Here is a 22,482-nt window from a genome sequence, read left to right as displayed (position 1 = left end):
TGAACACAGGGTGGGTGGGTGTGTGTGGGTAGGTGAACACAGGGTGGGTGGGTGTGTGTGGGTAGGTGAACACAGGGTGGGTGGGTGTGTGTGGGTAGGTGAACACAGGGTGGGTGGGTGTGTGTGGGTAGGTGAACACAGGGTGGGTGGGTGTGGGTAGGTGAACACAGGGTGGGTGTGTGGGTAGGTGAACACAGGGTGGGTGTGTGTGGGTAGGTGAACACAGGGTGGGTGTGTGTGTGTAGGTGAACACAGGGTGGGTGTGTGTGTGTAGGTGAACACAGGGTGGGTGTGTGTGGGTAGGTGAACACAGGGTGGGTGTGTGTGGGTAGGTGAACACAGGGTGGGTGTGTGTGGGTAGGTGAACACAGGGTGGGTGTGTGTGGGTAGGTGAACACAGGGTGGGTGTGTGTGTGGGTAGGTGAACACAGGGTGGGTGTGTGTGTGTAGGTGAACACAGGGTGGGTGTGTGGGTAGGTGAACACAGGGTGGGTGGGTGTGTGGGTAGGTGAACACAGGGTGGGTGTGTGTGTGTAGGTGAACACAGGGTGGGTGTGTGGGTAGGTGAACACAGGGTGTGTGTGTGTGGGTAGGTGAACACAGGGTGGGTGTGTGTGTGTAGGTGAACACAGGGTGGGTGTGTGTGGGTAGGTGAACACAGGGTGGGTGTGTGGGTAGGTGAACACAGGGTGGGTGTGTGTGGGTAGGTGAACACAGGGTGGGTGTGTGTGGGTAGGTGAACACAGGGTGGGTGTGTGTGTGTAGGTGAACACAGGGTGGGTGTGTGTGGGTAGGTGAATACAGAGTGGGTGTGTGTGGGTAGGTGACCACAGAGTGGGTGTGTGGGTAGGTGAACACAGGGTGGGTGTGTGTGGGTAGGTGAATACAGAGTGGGTGTGTGTGGGTAGGTGACCACAGAGTGGGTGTGTGGGTAGGTGAACACAGGGTGGGTGTGTGTGGGTAGGTGAATACAGAGTGGGTGTGTGTGGGTAGGTGAACACAGGGTGGGTGTGTGTGGGTAGGTGAATAGCATGCTGTGAATGTTTTTCCGTACAATGAAAATAATAACTATCTGTGTAGGTGAGTTTGAACAACACTTCCTGTTTCTCTCTGTGTGTAGGTGAGAGCACGACAAGTGGAGTAACTCTGTGTACGTAGGTGTGTGTGTGTGTCGTGACTGGACTGTGTGTAGGTGTGTATGCAACAAGAGATTGTGTTGTGTGTGTGTGTGACACACACCTCCAGGGCTGTCTTTGAAGGAGGCAGGGATGGTATAGTGGTGAGTCATTCATTCTAGAATACCAGCCACGTATAGCTCTATCCTTGTGAATGGAATTATAGATACTTCATAACTGGGATCACTCACTTCTCTTCATCTCCTCTGGGACACTACTAGGTCTGTTTGTCATAGTTAATACTGATAATGTGCTCATTTAACAGACACTAAACACATTCAGTATATGTGGCCCCAGCAGGAATCAAACCCACAACTCTGCTGTTACAAACTCCAGGACCCAGGTCTTTATTGTGCTAGTATGACCACTGCCATAAGCGAGAAGTCTTTTCCCCATTCAGCAGATTTGGCTGCAGGGAGCGAATGAGGAGAGGTAATTAGAAGGAGAGGAGGGTGGGATAGAGGGAGGGCTGGGGGTTACACAGGAATGCTCCCTTGCTGGTTCTGCCCTTTGTGTAGAAAGTGAGGCAGATGAATACAGAGAAACCGATTTAAAGACACAGAAAGAGAAAAGAGACTGACGTAGCGAGAGCAGAGGTACTAAAGGAATGTATCAGAAAGTATCAAGAGAGAAATTACGTGTGTGTGTGTGTGTGTGTGTGTGTGTGTGTGTGTGTGTGTGTGTGTGTGTGTGTGTGTGTGTTGACACCCTGCACTCAGTCTGATTAGGACTAGGATTAAAACTACACATCTGTCCAGGATGTCAAGAGGATGTTAGGACAGCAGTCACTAAGGTCAATGTGTGTCTGGCTACATCTGTCTGCCTACCCCTCTCTAGGGCTAATGCTGTTCTGTAGGCTCAATGCTGTCCTCTAGTGGTGGCAACCCAGCACTACAGCTGTGAGAGACTACCAGTGATGAGTGGGTCAGCAGTTTGTTTACCAGCACCCACCCGAAATTGCTAGTAACCCATCCGCAATCGCCTGACTATATGTGATAAAGTGAAAAGAGGCCCACACTCAATCCTAACCCGCAAATATAGAAAATGCGAGGAACAATTTTTTGACTGGCCTTTTTGAATAGGCCTATGTTTCTGCTTGTAATTTCAGACATTTTAGTAGGCTATTTGTTAGTCAACTTGTCTATAATTAAATACATGCAGCTTCTCTTCTGTCAGTAGTTGTTGCCCTAGAAGACTAAATAAACCCTTGCTCACCAGAATAATGTCATAAATTGATAGAATCCCGTGTGGCTCAGTTGGTAGTTGGTAGAGCATGGCGCTTGCAACGCCAGGGTTGTGGGTTCATTCCCCACGGGGGGACCAGGATGAATATGTATGAACTTTCCAATTTGTAAGTCGCTCTGGATAAGAGCGTCTGCTAAATGACTTAAATGTAATGTAAATGTAAATAGAATGAAGGCTTCAATCTAGTTGACATGGGTAAAGTTGCTTCTCTTGCAAAGCAAAGACATTTAGGGACCGGGGGAAAAAATGTAATAACTCCAGTTTAAGGAAATTAAAAGCTGTTATAAAGACCCAACATATTTTTTTAAATAAGATTTCAGTTCAGCTTGGGTGCATATTTTATGTGGTTGAAATACTATCCGCTTTTATGATGCTGAATAAAATAGCACCTTTACACACGGTCCCTAACCACGCATTCGTTATCTCAAGATGCTGAAAGAAATCAATGATATTTCTCCACTGCTGTTCCCCAGTCAAAATGTACATTTGCTGTATCATTTCACTGCAAGAAATGCTTAATTCTATAGGAGTGAATATTAAAGCTATGTGAGAGGTTATAGACCTACACTCAGTGTCCAGATTTCAGTTATACTACAATTCCATTTAACCCATCTTGAACAGTACAGTTCCCTTGATATGCAATTGTGACCTCACAATCATCACACATCTTTCCCAAACATTAGACTACTGTTCTGTCCTACTGTTCTTTCACAGCATTTCTCTTATTGAATTAAACTCTGACATTGTCCCTTTGGTCTCAGAATTCTACAAAAATGATACATTTCTGGATTTTTAATGCATTGTTTTCTCTTTATTCAACCCACCCAATATTTAATGACCCTCAACCCGCCCGCCCCGCCGATATAACTACAGGGATTGCAGGTTAAGAGTCAACCCACCCATCTCTACACAGTACAATAGGACAGTGTTTCCCCATCCTGGTCCTGGGGACCCAAAGGGGTGGACATTTTGTTTTTGCCCTAGCACTAACACACCTGATTCTAATCAAAGGTGTGATGATGAGTTGAGTAGGGCAAAAACTAAAATGTGCATCCCGTTGGGAAACTGCATATAGGGTCAAATCATAATTTCACTATTGATTCTAGTTTGTTTGTTTGATTGTTTGACCGTAAGGTTCAATCTAAATGTAACAAGTTCAGGAAGATTGCTTCACCTCAACATGCCTTGACTTTTCACTGGCATAATGAGGGAGAGGTTTATATGGATTTTTCTTTCTGGAATGCACTGTCCCTTCCAGAAGAGTCATTTTCCAGTGTCAGTGTTCTGAGGTGATGAAGCATTCTCCTCTCAGCAGACCTGGGTTCAGACCTGGGTACTATCTATTGAGAGAACCTGTTGCAATGGAACCAACAGAACAGTCTCAATAGTCTAGTTGCAAACCACGCCATTTGTCACTCCAGGCAGACTCAAGCAATCACTCAAAGTATTTGAAAGATTTGAAATAGCATTTGAACCCAGCTCATCTCTGTTTGTCACAGTCACAACACTCACCAGTCTGCCCTACCAAACCTGTCTGAGGAGGGGCAGTCTGTGGTGTGGTCTCCATGGGCAACAGATGCAAAAAGTCCCAAAAATGTTGTACATTTGGTATGGAAATTATATTTGTACATGTAAATGAATCATTGTTGGGTTGGACTCCATCATGGAGAGTGAATGGGTCTTGTGACTTACAGTATATCTGGTCTGATGATGTCTCTTGGGTTTGTTTACAGGGAACCCAACTGAATGGGTTTGGAAAGACGCCTCTTTTCCTCGGGTAAGTCATGCATCATGTCATATGGATTATGAAGATAATATTAACACATGTATCTTAAACTCACAATAACATGTGTGGACACGCAATCTTCCTTTCATATAGTCAGTCATACACTCTACCCACAGTGCAGTCCACATACAGAGTGCAAGGGTTCTATTCTTTCTTTCATATAGTCAGTCATACACTCTACCCACAGTGCAGTCCACATACAGAGTGCAAGGGTTCTATTCTTTCTTTCATATAGTCAGTCATACACTCTACCCACAGTGCAGTCCACATACAGAGTGCAAGGGTTCTAGTCTTCCTTTCATATAGTCAGTCATACACTCTACCCACAGTGCAGTCCACATACAGAGTGCAAGGGTTCTATTCTTTCTTTCATATAGTCAGTCATACACTCTACCCACAGTGCAGTCCACATACAGAGTGCAAGGGTTCTATTCTTTCTTTCATATAGTCAGTCATACACTCTACCCACAGTGCAGTCCACATACAGAGTGCAAGGGTTCTATTTTGGGCTGGCGCTAAGGAGGCGCAAGTGTCAAATGCACGTTAATTTGCAATTTCGTCATGTAAAAACAGGTACACTGGCATTTTCCAGCCCTTACGCCAAGTTCAGAAATTTACCTGTCTATCATCAGCTCCCTTGCACTGAAGTGGGAGGGGTTACAATTTTAGAGGTGTGTCCTTAAAAACAAGTGCAAAAGTGACCATTTTCATGCAGCGCTAATGGGAGGTTTTAAGACGCACAAAAAGCAGGTCTTAACAGTAATGCAGATGATAATGGCAGGGATTTTGAGAGGGGAAGCACAGCCTATCCAACCATGACACACAGAGTGGAAGCACAGCCTATCCAACCATGACACAGAGTGGAAGCACAGCCTATCCAACCATGACACAGAGTGGAAGCACAGCCTAACCAACCATGACACACAGAGTGGAAGCACAGCCTATCCAACCATGACAGAGTGGAAGCCCTCAGCCTATCCAACCATGACAGAGTGGAAGCCCTCAGCCTATCTAACCATGACACACAGAGTGGAAACACAGCCTATCCAACCATGACAGAGTGGAAGCACAGCCTATCCAACCATGACAGAGTGGAAGCACAGCCTATCCAACCATGACAGAGTGGAAGCACAGCCTATCCAACCATGACACACAGAGCCCATGGAAGGAGAGATGTGCCTTTTGTGCCGGTGAATCTCGTATTTAGAAACATAAAAAAATGATTGCTTTAATTTGATTAAAAACCAAGCATAGCGTCCCCTCCCCTTAATCAACGCTGGTATACCAGCATCACATAGGTGTGTCTTTTTATCCTGGCTATTATCCAAAAGTAGCCTATGAATAAAGTGGTTTTAAATGGTCTACTGAGAGTGCTTTGACATTTTTGTCCCCTCGTGCTTTTTCATTATTCACAATTCACATACCTGCATTTCGCTTGTTCAGAAGGCTATCCATCCACAGTTTCAAAGAGCGCCCCCTTGTGCGATTACCAAAGACACTCTCCAAACTATTTAGTCGTCCTATAATGCCATATCAACGGCAGATCTTTTTTTTTATCTGCCTCGCACATAGGCAACGATACGGTTGACAGGAGCCTAATATTTTGTATAGACGTGCGAATGTTATGCGTAAAGATATTTAGGCCTACGTGTGCAAACAGTGCCATGGAACGAGATAAGCGATTTGTGATATGTTTCTGACTCAATATTATTTAGAAATAATGTTTTTTGTTTAAAAAACAACTATTTTTTTGTTTAATTTGATTCTAAAACAAACATATTAAAAAGATTCAGGCTGTAATGTAATCAAAAATGTAATCTACGTAATCCCCAGAAGTAATTATTTAGCATGAGGGCCATAAACAATAACTAGTAATACTGCAGACTCCAAGAAAGGTTCAAATCTCCCCTTTCTGGTAAATGTAGTTATAAATTGCTGAGGTGAGGTCACTTCTCAGGACACAAAATATGATACAAATATGAAATGTGATGTATTTCATATTCAACAAAACGGTATAGAAAAGGCTTGAAATGACTTATATGCTTTCTAAATATAGTATAATCAATGTATAAATGACTAACTATAAGATTTCCTTATAACTGTAAAATACATATTTGTATATTTAATGTTAGAGAAAATGTGCATATTTTCTAAAGGTCTCTATTGATCAAAACGTCTGCCCCCATCGATGTAAACGTCTCACAGCACTCTAGCTTGGCTTCCTGAACTTGTTAGGAACTTGCCTTTCATCTAATATTAACATAGTCCATTTATGACAAACAGAAAGTGTTTTTGTTTGAACTCTATTAATTGTTTGAAATTACTGGCTATAAATCGATCTCTGAATGTGCTACAGCGACAAAACTACTTCTCCCGCTGCATTACGGTGTAAGGAGTCCAGGCATATGTGTTGTTAGTGGCTGTGATGTAGGGTTCAGCCAGGAGTTGGACAGTTGGAAGAGCGAATGAAATGGTAGGAGGGACATCCCAGCTTCAAGTGGTGTCAGATTTCACATCCTGCTTCACACAGGCATAAGAGACATACCCCTGTGTCCATTAGAATCAAGGCTACCAATCATTGCAAGCCATTTCAATCTATGGTGTCTACATATCCATTTATAAGATGTCGGTTGTAATCTATGGTGTCTACATATCCATTTATAAGATGTCGGTTGTAATCTATGGTGTCTACATATCCATTTATAAGATGTCGGTTGTAATCTATGGTGTCTACATATCCATTTATAAGATGTCGGTTGTAATCTATGGTGTCTACATATCCATTTATAAGATGTCGGTTGTAATCTATGGTGTCTACATATCCATTTATAAGATGTCGGTTGTAATCTATGGTGTCTACATATCCATTTATAAGATGTCGGTTGTAATCTATGGTGTCTACATATCCATTTATAAGATGTCGGTTGTAATCTATGGTGTCTACATATCCATTTATAAGATGTCGATTGTAATCTATGGTGTCTACATATCCATTTATAAGATGTCGGTTGTAATCTATGGTGTCTACATATCCATTTATAAGATGTCGGTTGTAATCTATGGTGTCTACATATCCATTTATAAGATGTCGGTTGTAATCTATGGTGTCTACATATCCATTTATAAGATGTCGGTTGTAATCTATGGTGTCTACATATCCATTTATAAGATGTCGATTGTAATCTATGGTGTCTACATATCCATTTATAAGATGTCGGTTGTAATCTATGGTGTCTACATATCCATTTATAAGATGTCGGTTGTAATCTATGGTGTCTACATATCCATTTATAAGATGTCGGTTGGAACCGGTACCAGAACCACTCAGGTCCCCAAAACAGGGGACTTTACATCTATTATAACAAATTGTTTCATTTTATACACTGTCTTTTTAGGCCTTATCAATAGCCTGGTGAATTGAATCTTGCTTATTGTCTACGTTTGGTATGTCCATGTCCAGACTGCAATTAACAGTAGGCCCCTATATCAGTAGGCCCCTATATCAGTAGGCCCCTATATCAGTAGGCCCCTATATCAGTAGGCCCCTATATCAGTAGGCCCCTATATCAGTAGGCCCCTATATCAGTAGGCCCCTATATCAGTAGGCCCCTATATCAGTAGGCCCCTATATCAGTAGGCCCCTATATCAGTAGGCCCCTATATCAGTAGGCCCCTATATCAGTAGGCCCCTATATCAGTGTGAATGCTACAGCCTATGTTTAACCATGTTTTTCCATATTGAAGCAATGCAACTAGAACAATGTGGACTGCAAACATGTTCAATACATTTAGCAAATATGGGGCAGGCTATTTAAGGAACTAGGCTATAACAGACTAACATTCCAATTGGAGTTGATGACAACATAATACATAAAAGACCATAAATACACAACTTGAAGCAACACATATTTAGCCATGGAGCATGTTCTGATTGACCCAGCCTGTTTGTTCCACTGCCACCTACTGCTCCAATAATTCCGGTTGTGAAAATAGCAAAAGTATTTTTGACACACCCCGAAGCTGTAACGCTGTATCTTAGCCAGTGCTAAGATTTACCATTGTGTTAGGTTTGTTCAAATAGGGCCCAAGTGTCATAAAATCATCACACCAGCATTAACCAGTCTCTGTCTCCTTAGGGGAGGGAACCCGTTCACCGCAGTCAAGCTACGTCCCACAGTCACCAATGACCGCTCAGGCCCAGTCATCTAAACCTCCAGACCCACCCTCCTGTCCACCTCTACACAGGAGCGGCACCTCCAGCTGGGCATCACCCCATGCTCTCCCCCCTCCTCCTCCAGGCGGATGGACCCAGGGCCGGACACTAGTGGACAGGACAACTTGACACTGTGGGCTGCTGTGCTGAACATCCAGTCATTTCACTACTACAGATGCCATTAGAAATGACATTGTCTGATACACAGTTGCCCTACTGCTGCAAACGCTCTCCCTGAGAAGGTGGGATTTATTTATGTAAACAGATGCACATATATAGATTTTCTAGACCTATTTTTGTCGGCGATGATGAGTGGCGACATACTACATGCGTTCTCGCTGGGCGTGTGCGAAAAGGAGTCGAGGAAAGCCTGAGATTGGGCCGTTGAAATATCAGAATGTATTTATGACAATTTTCTTTTGCTTGTTCAATCACTCGTCAAAGATTTTTCGTTGCCATAGGGCAGTAGATAAATGAATGTATGCAATATGGGCCGTATGCATCACAATTTACGGAGGTCCTTATGGTAGTGTTGCTCTTGTTATTGTTGATGTATCTCCAATATGATATGTAAAATTGCATTGTTGCTATCATTACTAAAGACCAACAGCTGGCGACTGTCGAATGTAACTATACTCATTCAAGGGAAGCGCACACATCGTTTCTTCCCCTCAACTCCTTCCAAGAAGTGTACAACGAATTTGATTGGTTGAGTGTGTCATTGTCATCTTGCTGATTGGTTTTACAGTTAAGTGTTCATACAGTGCTGCTGTTACTAGTGGAAGATGTGAGACGTGTTTACCTTAACTCTATATACCAACAGTAATCATTCTGTGAAAGGTCTCTCACCGGTCTCTGTTATTCAAGTAGCCCGGGTCATGTTCATTAGGCACCAAATGGAAGAAAGCAGACTGAAACCTTTGAGGGGATGTTTCTTATTGTTTGATAAGAAATGTTCAACTGTTTTAAAAGGTTTTCCATTACGTTTCCTAATGAATATGAGCCAGTAGTGCTGTGGACATACATTTTTAAAAGGACATGCTTAAATGGAACTCATAACTTCCCATAGACCGTGCAGCCATTTTGCAGTTATCTTCATGCTTCAATTAAGGCATTTTCAACCTAGTGGCTAATTTTATAATTTTTCTTTGGTCTGCCTTGCCTACTCCCTGAGTTTGGAACGTTGCTGTATGAAAATAAACAAATATACACTGAACAAACATGTACGCAGCATGTAAAGTGTTGGTCCCATGTTTCATGAGCTGAAATAAAAGATGCTGGAAATGTTCCATACGCATAAAAAACGTACTTCTCTCAAATTTTGTGGAGAAATAAATGTACATCCCTGTTAGTGAGCATTTCTCTTTTGCCAAAATAATCCATTCACCTGACCTGGCATATCAAGAAGTTGATTTAACAGCATGATCATTACACAGGTGCACCTTGTGCTGGGGACAATAAAAGACCACTTTAAAATGTGGAGTTTTGCCACAACACAATGCTACAGATGTCTGAAGTTTTGAGGGAGTGTGCAATTGGCATGCTGACTGCAGGAATGTCCACCGGAACTGTTTCCAGATAAAATCATGTCAATTTCTCTACCATAAGCCACCTCCAACATAATTTTTTTGAATTTGTCAGTACGCCCAACCAGCCTCACAACCGCAGACCACGTGTAAAGGCATCGTGTAGGTGAGTCGTTTGCTGATGTCAATGTTGTGAATAGAGTGTCCCATGGTGGCGGTGGGGTTATGATTTGGGCAGGCATAAGCTACGGACAATGAACACAATTACATTTTATCGATGGCAATTGTAATGCACAGATATCATGATGAAATCCCAAAGCCCATTGTCGTGCCATTCATCCGCCGCCATCACCTCATGTTTCAGCATAATGCACAGCCCCATGTTGCAAGGTTCTCTACACAATTCCTGGAAGATGATGTTCCGGTTCTTCCATGGCCTGCATACTCACCAGACATGTCACCCATTGAGCATGTTTAGAACTTGGATCGACATGTACGACAGTGTGTTCCAGTTGCCGCCAGTATCCAGCCACTGAAGAGGAGTGGGACAACATTCCACAGGCCACAATCAACAACCCGATCAACTCTATGTGAAGGAGATGTGTTGCGCTGCATGAGACAAATGCTAGTCACACCAGATACTGACTGGTTTTCTGATCCACGCCCCTACCTTTTTAAAAGTATCTGTATTCCCAGTCATGTGAAATCCGTAGATTAGGGCCTAAAGAATGTATTTAAATTGACTGATTTCCTCATATGAACTGTAACTCAGTCAAATCTTAGAAATTGTTGCATGTTGCATTTATATTTTTGTCCAGTATATTTTATTGCTTGTCTTCTCGTTATTTCAACTCTTTGTCATGATAAATTATTGGTGAATTATAAATGTTAGAACCAATAATATATAACATAGTTACTTTATGACTAGAAAGGCCGGGTTTCAATCCAAGACACACTGTTAATACACCTTTTAAAGGCAATTTCCCTGATGTTCGCAGAGATCACATTCATGTTCAACTCTGGATGTCGGCTGATTCTAATAATTAACTGGTTGAAAAAGTGAATCCGGTTAGTTACAACTGGGGTCGAATTGAACAGGAACAGGGTTGTCTTCTACAAAGTGATGGGGCACTGATCTAGAATCAGTTGAGCTTTTTAGACCATAATTAATATGATTATATGGAAAGAGGGACCTGATCCTAGATCAGCACTCCTACTTTGAGACGCTTTATGAATACGGGCCAGGAAAAGTTTTAAAAGATCAGCCGAGACATGTACTGCACTCATGTTTCTTTATTTACAATAACTCTTTTATAAAAAATAAGGACCTCAATCATGATGGAGTGCGTAGTGTTTCAAAGCAGATCCATGTAAAATACACCCCCCAATATATGACCCCATTTTATTACATGACATGGACAGTAACAATACACTACTGGTGGTAGTGGGTACAGAGACATTCTCGGTTGATTGTCTATTGTTGGGAGGATCGCAGGAGGCTGAGTTATCACTGAGAATAATACTAAGATGGCTACACATTATTCAGAGATTACACACGTCAACCTGCTTGTATTATGCAAAAACTCGCTGCATGCTTTTCCTCCCTTGGCTGAGTCTGCTTGGTTGTAGGTCAAAGACGTGGTGCCCTACTTGACCCGGGTGAACTCCTGCAGAGCCTGTGTAGGGCGCTTCACCCTATGTCGGAATTTCCACACTACTTAGAATGCATGCCCAATAAAAATGTACGTTCTAAGTGGTATGCTATAGTGACATTAAAGGATATTGGAACAGAGACCCCTGTTCATTAGGCAGCAAACGGTAGAAAATGGACTGAAACAGGGAGAGACTACCTGGTCTTGTCCAATAAGAAACGCTGAGGTCTGCAGACCTATATAAAAGCAATCAAATCAGAATCATACCCATGAAAATATGACATGGCCCCAGAATAAAAAGAAACCAGAACAGACAACAGCTCAATGACAAATGTTCAATGTCTCGGTTAGGGACAGTTGATGTCTCAGTGTTACGTTTAAAACCCTCCCCCAGCCAGAGTCAAGCTGGGGAAAGATATTCTCTGCGACACTGGCCCAGACTGAGTGGGGGGCAGCATTCTCACAGGCTTCAAAACAGAGGTTCAAAAGGGTTGCTTAAAGCGGCTCTCGCTCGATGGGTCATTTCCTTATAGTCATATACCTGTACAGTGACGAACCACTTCCCAACATAATGAGTCTTCTTTAAAAAATACATTCATCCTAAAATTGTGACTACATGAAACAGAAGGCGCTTCAGGAGTGGCAGAACTGAACAATTCCCAGTTGGAATTTAACATTGAGCACAAAATCTACTTGTGCCTCCGTTTGATTGAACATGACAAAACAAAGGAATTCTATCAAGTAAATGATTTGTTATTGATCCACGTCTTGAGCCACATAATGATCGCAATCCCTTTCTGGGCCTATATCACAAAGAGCATCAGAGTAGGATTGCCAATCTAGGATCAGTTTGGTTTTTAAATCATAATGCACAAGGTTTATAATGACAGGGAGGACCTGATCCTAGATCTCCTAGCACTCCTACTCGGATGCACTTTTTGAATATGCGCCCTGGGGCCGTATCCACAAAGCACCTCAGAGTAAAAAATTTGGTGGTAAGTGCTATGAGACGACATTTTACTCCTACTCTTAAGGGTCAAAATAAAAGCTATGCAGGAAGCTTCTTTAGTCATAACAGTCCCCCACCTAGTCAAGAGATATTTAGGAGACCTCATGAGCTGTCCTAACCAGTGAAGAGTTACCAACAGCTGTCTTGGTAATAGAAAAAGGCAGTGGTTCCTGCGCCATAGACAGGCAGTTGCTTTGGAGTTGAAAGAATGTTTGATATTTCTATACGATCAACCCATAATAATGTACACCTTGTACCTTCATTCACATGACAGCCTGTGCCTACATACTTACAACCACTGGGCTAATAAACAACCACACAGTTCTCTTTCAACTATTTCATGAACCTACATCATGTCATTTAAAGTTATCCCTTTGGAGCGCAATACCACGTTAAAAAAAGCCCGTGGCCGTGCCTATGGCAACAAAGCATCTACAGCCTATATTAACTGATTGTGTTCGGTAAAATTAGACCTTTTTTAAATGCTTTATGCAACATTATCGGCAAGTGACTCGATGCCTAGTGTGCCAAAGCTATTTAGATTTGTTGAACAGAAGTGTGCTGATATAACGTTCATATTTTAACTGTCAAACTGTATGATTCAGTGCAATATGGCATTCACATTATTCTAAAGATATGCAAACCTACATATTAGGCTAAATGAAAAGTAGACAAAGTTATGGTGTCAGGCAGAAGATAAACGTTTTACCATTGCAACATTCACCGCCGTTGTCTGAAGCGTGCTATACAGCTGTCAGTGCCTCGTCGGGATTGGTTCTTCCTCATCATTTGCAACAATGTCAATGAGCATCATCACTATCCTTCTTTCGCGGTACCTCAAACTGTCGTGATTACCAACGGAGAAACTTTTAGGAGTTGATTTTTCTCCTGGCTCAGAGTTTGTCTGAGCAGTAACTTATCATCCTAAAACCTCCTCTGAGCTGGGAGCTTGTTTTGTCTTAAACCAGGATCCTAGGATCTTTTCTGATCCGCTTTGTGGAATATGGCCCCTGTCTGTTTTCTGCTCTATAGCGTAATAAAGGCACCAGCAGTAGATAAAGATCAGGCTTCTTCACTAGATAATACTACCAAAGTATATTCTACCATGTGCAAATGTAGGTTTTCACATGCACCTCTATCATATTAGCAGAATTAATGGCTGGCTATAAGTTCATTGTGGCGACTACTTAATCGTTGTATAGAAAATACCTGGCATCCTCAGTGTGTAATAATTATAAACAACAAAGTTATAAGATCCAGCTGGGCTGTGAGAGGACGAGCTACAGGTTGGTCCTTCTACCCGAAGGTGGCGCCACAGTTGGGACATCTCCTCTGGCGCAGTGCCAGGCAGAAGAGGATCCCCAGGGGGAAGAAGAAGACGGCACACATGATCCCCAGACAGGTGAAGTCATCCTCCAGCACGCCCACTCTGACAAAAGATGAAGACACACATTAAAGAGACAGAATGTTGGACTCTGGTGATGCTCTCCATCAAAAAAGGGGCCACCTGAGCAAAACCATGTTTGCCTATAAGTAAGGATGTGTGGTTTTAGGAGATAAAAAGTTATTTCAAAATGATCATATATGTAACAATATTCAAGCAAAATAAATTTAACTCGTCAATTAGCAACTAAATTCCCCATACACCCCAGAAAGCATTTTTTAGGACTGAGAAAGCTCTTGTCAATGCATCCACCTCCCAAAAACCAAGAGCAGGGAAAGGAGCCCCTATTGGTGTAGAGATTGAACCATTCCGTTGTTGTTGTGTCAAGTCGCCACAGGGCAAATAACTAATAATGAGAGAGAATAACAAGTAGCTTATACTTTGTAGCAGTCATTGTGACTCTGGGCTGTCTAGGTTCCCATGGTAACCGTGTTGGAGATGCAGTGCTATTAGATGTATGAGCCGTGATCATAATCACAACACTGTTATGTGGTCTGAAGGCACATTGTGGTTTCACTGTGTGACCTGGGGAATCACATGGACAGAGTTAACTGGGGGTTCCCCTGACCAGAGTGGCTACTAGAAGGAACAGAGCTGCAGGGCTTAACAGCTAGCAGGAACTACTGTCTGGTCTTATGACTCCACATGTTGGCTGACTAGCATCACGTCCAAAGCATCCGTCAACTCCCCTTAGATGAAATCTACATTGTATAGACCCAAATATGTGTAGATGTTGAGCTGTAGTGATTACACTATACACCTCCTAGCCCATCACAATCGCATCATGGTGGGTTAAAATCAGAAGGGCTTCTTGTGACAGACATAAACACTGTATTTCAATAAGCGTTGTGACTAGAGGGAGTGCAGCAACCAGAAGCTACTTTTTACAGCAGGTTAGGAGAGCATTTTAGCTAGCCCTAACCCTTTCCCTAACCTTAACTTTAGTCTCCTAACCTGCTACGAAAAAAGGTAGCTTCCAGTTGTAGCTGTACTTCCTCTAGTTAGAACCTTTTCTAAAAGAAATGGTGGACAGCAAAAACATGTGAGCAACAACAGGTGGAGCGCAAATGTAGTGTGGACTTTGACGTTTTGCCTGCTGTGTGTGTGTGTGTGTGTGTGTGTGTGTGTGTGTGTGTGTGTGTGTGTGTGTGTGTGTGTGTGTGTGTGTGTGTGTGTGTGTGTGTGTGTGTGTGTGTGTGTGTGTGTGTGTGTTGCCTGCACCTGCCCTGCGCCATGTACATGTCATGGGTGTGTTTACACCGCCACTGCTTATCAGCTGGGTATCGGAGTGTGTCAAGGGCACAAACTGGACTAGAACCCTTTAGTGAACCTGGCAATGCAAATAGTGGTGACAAACTAAAACAAGCCGTCTCCCTCTACTGTCAATCTAGTGGTGACAAACTAAAACAAACCGTCTCCCTCTACTGTCAATCTAGTGGTGACAAACTAAAACAAGCCGTCTCCCTCTACTCTCAATCTAGTGGTGACAAACTAAAACAAACCGTCTCCCTCTACTGTCAATCTAGTGGTGACAAACTAAAACAAGCCGTCTCCCTCTACTCTCAATCTAGTGGTGACAAACTAAAACAAGCCGTCTCCCTCTACTGTCAATCTAGTGGTGACAAACTAAAACAAACCGTCTCCCTCTACTGTCAATCTAGTGGTGACAAACTAAAACAAGCCGTCTCCCTCTACTCTCAATCTAGTGGTGACAAACTAAAACAAGCCGTCTCCCTCTACTGTCAATCTAGTGGTGACAAACTAAAACAAGCCGTCTCCCTCTACTCTCAATCTAGTGGTGACAAACTAAAACAAGCCGTCTCCCTCTACTCTTAATCTAACACTCCTAGAAATCAGGCTCTATTATTTGACTTTGTGGTCCAGGCCTCAGAAGTGAAAACAAAAGTCTGTATTTACACCAAACACTGGTGTAAAGTCTCATGTTTTTACAAAATCAACACAAGACAGACACTACAGCTGCTGTGTCATGTTCATTAGGCACCAAACGGAATAAAACAGACACAGAGGAACGGACTACCTTGACTTGTCCAATAAGAAACACTCCTTTTCCATTGCAAAACATTTAAATGTTTATTAGGACAAACGTTTTCCATTGTATGACCTACAGAACACGACCCTGACCATTTTTCATACAAGACCACGTTGACTCATGATAACGTTTGACCTTCAAGAGCATCATACATAATGTACAGTCAATCAACTTCCTCTCTCCTGTCACACGTCTGTGTTCCAAGCAGCGGACACTGAGGATGTTGCATCACACAAATTGAAACCACTGAGGTCACTCTCGAAATGAAACTTTCCCCTACAGCAGCAGCTTTAGCGTGTACTAGGCCTGCCTGCCTGGCCACAGTGCAGCGTGTACTAGGCCTGCCTGCCTGGCCACAGTGCAGCGTGTACTAGGCCTGCCTGCCTGGCCACAGTGCAGCGTGTACTAGGCCTGCCTGCCTGGCCACAGTGCAGCGTGTACTAGGCCTGCCTGCCTGGCCACAGTGCAGCGTGTACTAGGCCTGCCTGCCTGGCCACAGTGCAGCGTGTACTAGGCCTGCCTGCCTGCCTGGCCACAGTGCAGCTTGTACTAGGCCTGCCTGCCTGGCCACAGTGCAGCTTGTACTAGGCCTGCCTGCCTGGCCACAGTGCAGCGTGTACTAGGCCTGCCTGCCTGCCTGGCCACAGTGCAGCGTGTACTAGGCCTGCCTGTCTGCCTGGCCACAGTGCAGCGTGTACTAGGCCTGCCTGTCTGCCTGGCCACAGTGCAGCGTGTACTAGGCCTGCCTGCCTGCCTGGCCACAGTGCAGCGTGTACTAGGCCTGCCTGCCTGGCCACAGTGCAGCGTGTACTAGGCCTGCCTGCCTGCCTGGCCACAGTGCAGCGTGTGTGTAATACTGTTATCGTGACGCTCACATGTAGCTATGCTGTGGAACACCTTTAGACACAGATGGAGCAGAAGACACCCGTCATTTGACACATGGAAACCACGTGTTCACCACAGGAACACTATTGATTGACACTGAAAAGGCTTTCCCTGACGGCACATTAGCCTACTGACTCGTCTTGGTTCGGCAGACCCCTACACCTTCTCCCAAATCAAATCAAATTGTATTTGTCAAATGCACCGACTACAAATCTGGTTCCCCTTCAACTGTAGTTCATCTCAAGGTTTCCAACAATGCTCTTCTTTCTAAATCACCGTAGTTACGTGCTTGTTATAGTATTACTCCCCCTGTGGCTTTCAGAGAGTTCAGCTCTGTGCCAACAACAGCTTAATGGAACATTTCAACACTTTGCAAACTCATTCGTCATCTCCAGCATCACCCCAATGTCAACATATGTGAAAACAGCAGCTTTCTATGTTTTCCCCTCACAAAGATAGACCATAACATGACCTGGTGACATCATATGCTGTGCATCCTGTGATGTCAATCAACTCGTCCTGATAGTTATATATTTCTTAATTACATTATTTTACTTTGAGATGTGTGTAATGTTGTGAATTGTTAGCTACTACTGCATTGTTGTAGCTAGGAACGCAAGCATTTCGCTACACCCACAATAACATATGTTAAATATGTGTATGTGACCAATAAAATTTGAACTGAGCAGTCAAAGGTTACTTTACTAAAATATAATAAAACAATAAGACTGAATTGAAGGCTGCCAGAAATCGTAACAGTTCCCCCCTCCATAGATACATAGTGTTGTACTGAATTCTGTGCCCCCTTCAAACATACAGTATGCTTCCCCACTATGCGGGTGTTGTTTGGGGCTGGTGTCTCACCTGCAGGCTGGGCAGCCCCCCACCACCACCACGGAGGGCTGGATGATGGTGTATGTGCCAGGGTAGGGCTGCTGGGCTATGGCTGGGCCCATCTGTGTACTGGGGCCTTCTTGGAACCCTGTGGTAGGACAAGGGGAGAGGAGTTTGAGGTTGAATTAGGTTAGGTCTGAACTACAAGGGGAAGTCATGAGTCAGTTTCCGTTTCAGTCAGTCAAGAGAGGTAAGGGAATATACAGTATTTGTCACTAGTAAAATAACGAACCCAGTACCCTGTAGAGCATAGACTACTCTAATACACACTTGTACATGTGTGAAACATGACAAATATAAGCATCCACTCAAATTTGTATTGGTATTACAGTCTACAGTGTGTAGGCTACTCTATAAATATCAGCAAGTTCATACAACCTAAAATAAAAAAAGTCACGTTATGGCTGTTCCAGCATTTGCACATCGGCGCGTAACGACGTCATAGTTCAGGAGCTAGCTTTGGACGTTAGGTAACAACCCTACAATGTGATCTACTTGCCTGGGCCAGTGGGGTACTGATATGGCGGCGGCTGTTGAAAGCCCGGGGGTGCAGGGGTTGGGGCGGGGATAGCTCCATAATTGTGCTGCTGGCCATATTCATACGCCCCCGGGACGACGTTAGCATAAGCGGGAGGACGGTCTTGGAGAAGAGGTTTGCTGTCCATATCTGTTGCGTCCTCAAGTTATCTTTCTCTTTCTTTGCCTTGGCTGGCCCTCTTCTTCCCACACAAATTTGATTTACTTAATCGGTGTTGCCTCGAGTCATACGACTTTCGCAGGCACGGATTGGTAAAAAAAAAAAAACTAAGAAAATACGACGCGAAAAAAATTGAAGTTATCGCCTCTCTCCATGTGCCAACTTTGTCCCTGACTGTACCACCCGAAACACTCGCGGACTGTTCAGTCTAAAGGGAGGATGCTTTTTTTTTTTTAAAGAGGGAAATGTCTAAAATATCGCCATCTTATCACCTCATTATGCCATTTTTTGTCAAAAGAACCTCTCCAATCACTCTAGAGCACACAAAAAAACAGTTGTAAACTCGGAACTCGTTTTCCCTTTCTGTCTGGATTGTCACAAGACTCAAATCATGTGATGCGCTCCGGAACGCCTATGTGCGGAGAAAGGGGGCGCGTTCGAGCGGATCACATTTGTCAAGTCGGTGACCAAAGTCTGTTGCATTCTGGGTATACAAATTGTCTGACTTGTGCCTATGAAGTTTTGACTGCAAGTTTTTGCAGTTGTTCTTAACCAACTTCATCCTGCAACCATCGCCTGCATAGGTCAACCAACCATTTGGATGTTGTTTTCTTTACCCATGCAAACATGTTCAAAGACATGACTGAAACAGGAACTTATTTAACAAGTTGTGTGTACAGGTGATATACCATAAAACTTAAATTAATAGCCCGGGTGTTTACTTGCTTAAATTACTGAACACAACAGGTGCTTATTTGAGCTAGGCACACTGCTTTTGCATATTTGCATAGTTAATTGTTTAATTCCAGCATTCACTTCCAGCATTTTAATCAATCTTAATATCCTATGTTATAATTGACACACTTTGTCACGTTTCTTTTGTCTTAAATTGCCTCTATTTAAAAAATAAAATTTAAAAACATTTCCTTGACAGAATAATTATCATCTTTGACTGTGCTTTTTCGTCAGTTCTTACTTTCGCCACAAGGCGAGAGTCCTTACTGATTTAGTTAATGTAATTCATTTAGTTAATGTAACAAATCAAACATTACACCTCAAAAAATGAATGGTAAACTAGTAAGCAATTCATTTAGACCTGGTATTTATTTGCTCTAATGTGTTAAGTTGCCCTGCTGGCTATTAAAAGGGACAGGTGGCTATTTGAGGCTGTGTGTAATTTAGGTTTTACAGTATACAAATAAATGTGATATTTGAGGTTCTCTCTCACTAATTGACTGTACAATATACACACATAATATTATATTATGATTTCAGTTGATGAGTGTGTGCTATGGGGGTTAGATACATGTTTATTTCAACATTATAAAGAAAACCTTTTTTAAATAATGGCAACACTGCCATGTTGATCTGAGCCTTGCTGTTGGAAAACCAGATTAGTGTCCAACTTTCGGCTTTCGCAGATGCACTTCCACAGACTTCACTCCTCGACTTTCGTCTATAGTCGGTTGACTGAGCCCAGTGGTCACCAACCAGTCGATCGCGATCGACTTGTCGATCTCCAAGGCATTTCTAGTCGATCGCCAAACATTTCTGTAAAAAACCCAACGATAAAGCCTTGTGATCCTATTTTCTTAAAGCTACGGCAAAATTGATACTGTGAGATTTCAAAACGTTTCAAATTATGACTATAGAGAGACTGTCAACGAATACAGCAAAGAGCTGCTGTTTTTATGAGTGAGTTTAAGTTCTTACTCAGCACTGGCAACACTTTGTATTCAACACTTTTATAACCCATAAAATGCGCGTTCTTCCTATTTCCACTCTGCGCTACAACAAGCAGTGCAGCAGTAATGAGTGAGTGGGAAAGTGTATCTATAGGCTTGGGTTGTTTTTTTATTATTATTAGCGGCTTGGGTCTTTTTTAATATCAAGGAATATTTCACTTTCTCTGTTCATAGGAGTAACAACATGCATTTGTGCATGAGGCAGAAATATTGTGGTGCGATTCGAGTTTCGCCATCAGCTGGAAAACAGTGTCTCTTTTTGGTCAGTGGAGGAAAGGGAGAGCCGAGGGGTGTTGAGAGACGGACCCTCAGTCTGCTGCTCTCTCCCTCCGCTGAGACGGACCCTCAGTCTGCTGCTCTCTCCCTCCGCTGAGACGGACCCTCAGTCTGCTGCTCTCTCCGTCCGCTGAGACGGACCCTCAGTCTGCTGCTCTCTCCCTCCGCTGAGACGGACCCTCAGTCTGCTGCTCTCTCCCTCTGCTGAGACTGACCCTCAGTCTGCTGCTCTCTCCCTCTGCTGAGACGGACCCTCAGTCTGCTGCTCTCTCCCTCCGCTGAGACGGACCCTCAGTCTGCTGCTCTCTCCCTCCGCTGAGACTGACCCTCAGTCTGCTGCTCTCTCCCTCTGCTGAGACTGACCCTCAGTCTGCTGCTCTCTCCCTCCGCTGAGACGGACCCTCAGTCTGCTGCTCTCTCCCTCTGCTGAGACTGACCCTCAGTCTGCTGCTCTCTCCCTCTGCTGAGACGGACCCTCAGTCTGCTGCTCTCTCCCTCCGCTGAGACGGACCCTCAGTCTGCTGCTCTCTCCCTCCGCTGAGACTGTCCCTCAGTCTGCTGCTCTCTCCCTCTGCTGAGACTATCCCTCAGTCTGCTGCTCTCTCCCTCCGCTGAGACAGACCCTCAGTCTGCTGCTCTCTCCCTCCGCTGAGACGGACCCTCAGTCTGCTGCTCTCTCCCTCTGCTGAGACTGTCCCTCAGTCTGCTGCTCTCTCCCTCCGCTGAGACTCACCATCAGTCTGCTGCTCTCTCCCTCTGCTGAGACGGACCCTCAGTCTGCTGCTCTCTCCCTCCGCTGAGACTGACCATCAGATGCAGGCACCATCAGCACAGTAAAATAAAAAGCAAATTGTTTAAATCCATGCTCACTCAGCTGTGCCTCACAAGTAATACAACAATGGATCTATTACCGGTGGGATCATATACACTACCTCACATTTTGAAATATATATATTTTTTAAATGTCCAGAACAACAATGCATTGGCAGGTAAATTCAAGCAAAGCCAGTGTGCGGTGATAATGTATTGGTCCTATAGCTTACCGCACAGCCTCATTGCTACAGTACTGTTTTTAATTGGTTAATGTTGCATAGGCTTACATTTTTTAAGTCATGTTAATAAACAATCAGAGCGGTAGATCTCGGCATGCATTTTGACTCAGAAGGTGATCTTGACTTAGAAAAGGTCCCGTGTGGCTCAGTTGGTAGAGCATGGCGCTTGCAACGCCAGGGTTGTGGGTTCGATTCCCACGGGGGGCCAGTACAAAAAAAAAAAAGTATGAATGTATGTACTTGTAAGTCGCTCTGGATAAGAGCGTCTGCTAAATGACTTAAATGTAAATGTAAAAGGTTGACCACTGCCTTAGCCTTACCACTCAAACGCACCCAGCGCTTCTTAAAGTGGCAATCCATCAAAATATAAACCTCCAGCGCTGTGCTGTAACAAGAACTTCGCTCTAATTGTATTGGAAAATGTATGAAAATTAGGCTATTATTCAAACTTTGTACTAAATTAGACCCACACAACAATATTGGTTTATCTCACCTAAATCTACTTCTGCACAACAATTATTACATGCGGTATGACCAAATGTAATGTTAGGCATACAGCTCATATTATAATGCTTATGATATTTATACATAATAGGCATGCCCTATATGAATTAATTGCATGCAGAATGGCAACACTAGGCCTATATCAAGGCTATATAGCCTTCAAACTCAACTCTGGACCTCGACGCCAGTTCCACTGCCATTTTCTTGTGTTGTCACAATTCCTATTAAGATATTGATATAGCCTCCCAATTTGATACAGAGTGTAGCCTAAAACAAAATAACTATCATGTCACTGTAGTTGCTCACTAACAATAACAAATATTGGCCCA

General features: G+C 43.5%; 2 protein-coding genes across 3 annotated transcripts in view; one reads left to right on the top strand and one right to left on the bottom strand.

Annotated features, from left to right (window-relative positions):
• The window catches only part of LOC129833398 (brain-specific angiogenesis inhibitor 1-associated protein 2-like protein 1), a gene marked incomplete at its 5' end in the record, with an annotated part of 76,029 nt that extends 66,302 nt beyond the window's left edge, over positions 1-9,727 (top strand). For both annotated transcript variants that reach the window (XM_055897973.1, XM_055897972.1), the window contains 2 exon segments: positions 4,154-4,197; positions 8,343-9,727. In XM_055897973.1, the coding sequence (XP_055753948.1) occupies positions 4,154-4,197; positions 8,343-8,415 (117 nt within the window).
• A 1,496-nt stretch (positions 9,728-11,223) lies between these two features.
• On the bottom strand, positions 11,224-18,997 carry LOC129833399 (brain protein I3-like). Its single transcript, XM_055897974.1, has 3 exons — positions 18,379-18,997; positions 17,850-17,967; positions 11,224-14,035 (listed from the first exon to the last, which is right to left on the bottom strand). The coding sequence occupies exons 1-3, from the start codon at positions 18,542-18,544 to the stop codon at positions 13,903-13,905; spliced, it is 417 nt and encodes a 138-aa protein (XP_055753949.1). The 5' UTR covers positions 18,545-18,997; the 3' UTR covers positions 11,224-13,902.
• Positions 18,998-22,482: the final 3,485 nt, after the last annotated feature.

This window comes from Salvelinus fontinalis, chromosome 34, assembly GCF_029448725.1.
Source record: "Salvelinus fontinalis isolate EN_2023a chromosome 34, ASM2944872v1, whole genome shotgun sequence".
NCBI classification, from domain to species: Eukaryota; Metazoa; Chordata; class Actinopteri; order Salmoniformes; family Salmonidae; genus Salvelinus; species Salvelinus fontinalis.
Note: the sequence above shows the minus strand (reverse complement) of the source record. Positions and strands in the feature narration are given on the sequence as shown.

What these genes read in the sequence shown, in the direction of transcription:
- LOC129833399 (XM_055897974.1), bottom strand. Translation starts at nt 18,544, where the DNA reads ATGGACAGCAAACCTCTTCTCCAAGACCGTCCTCCCGCTTATGCTAAC. An exon ending in TCAGTACCCCACTGGCCCAG is followed by an intron (nt 17,968 to 18,378) that starts GCAAGTAGATCA and finishes GTCCTACCACAG; the next exon opens with GGTTCCAAGAAGGCCCCAGT. An exon ending in GGGGGCTGCCCAGCCTGCAG is followed by an intron (nt 14,036 to 17,849) that starts GTGAGACACCAG and finishes ATCTTTTGTCAG; the next exon opens with AGTGGGCGTGCTGGAGGATG.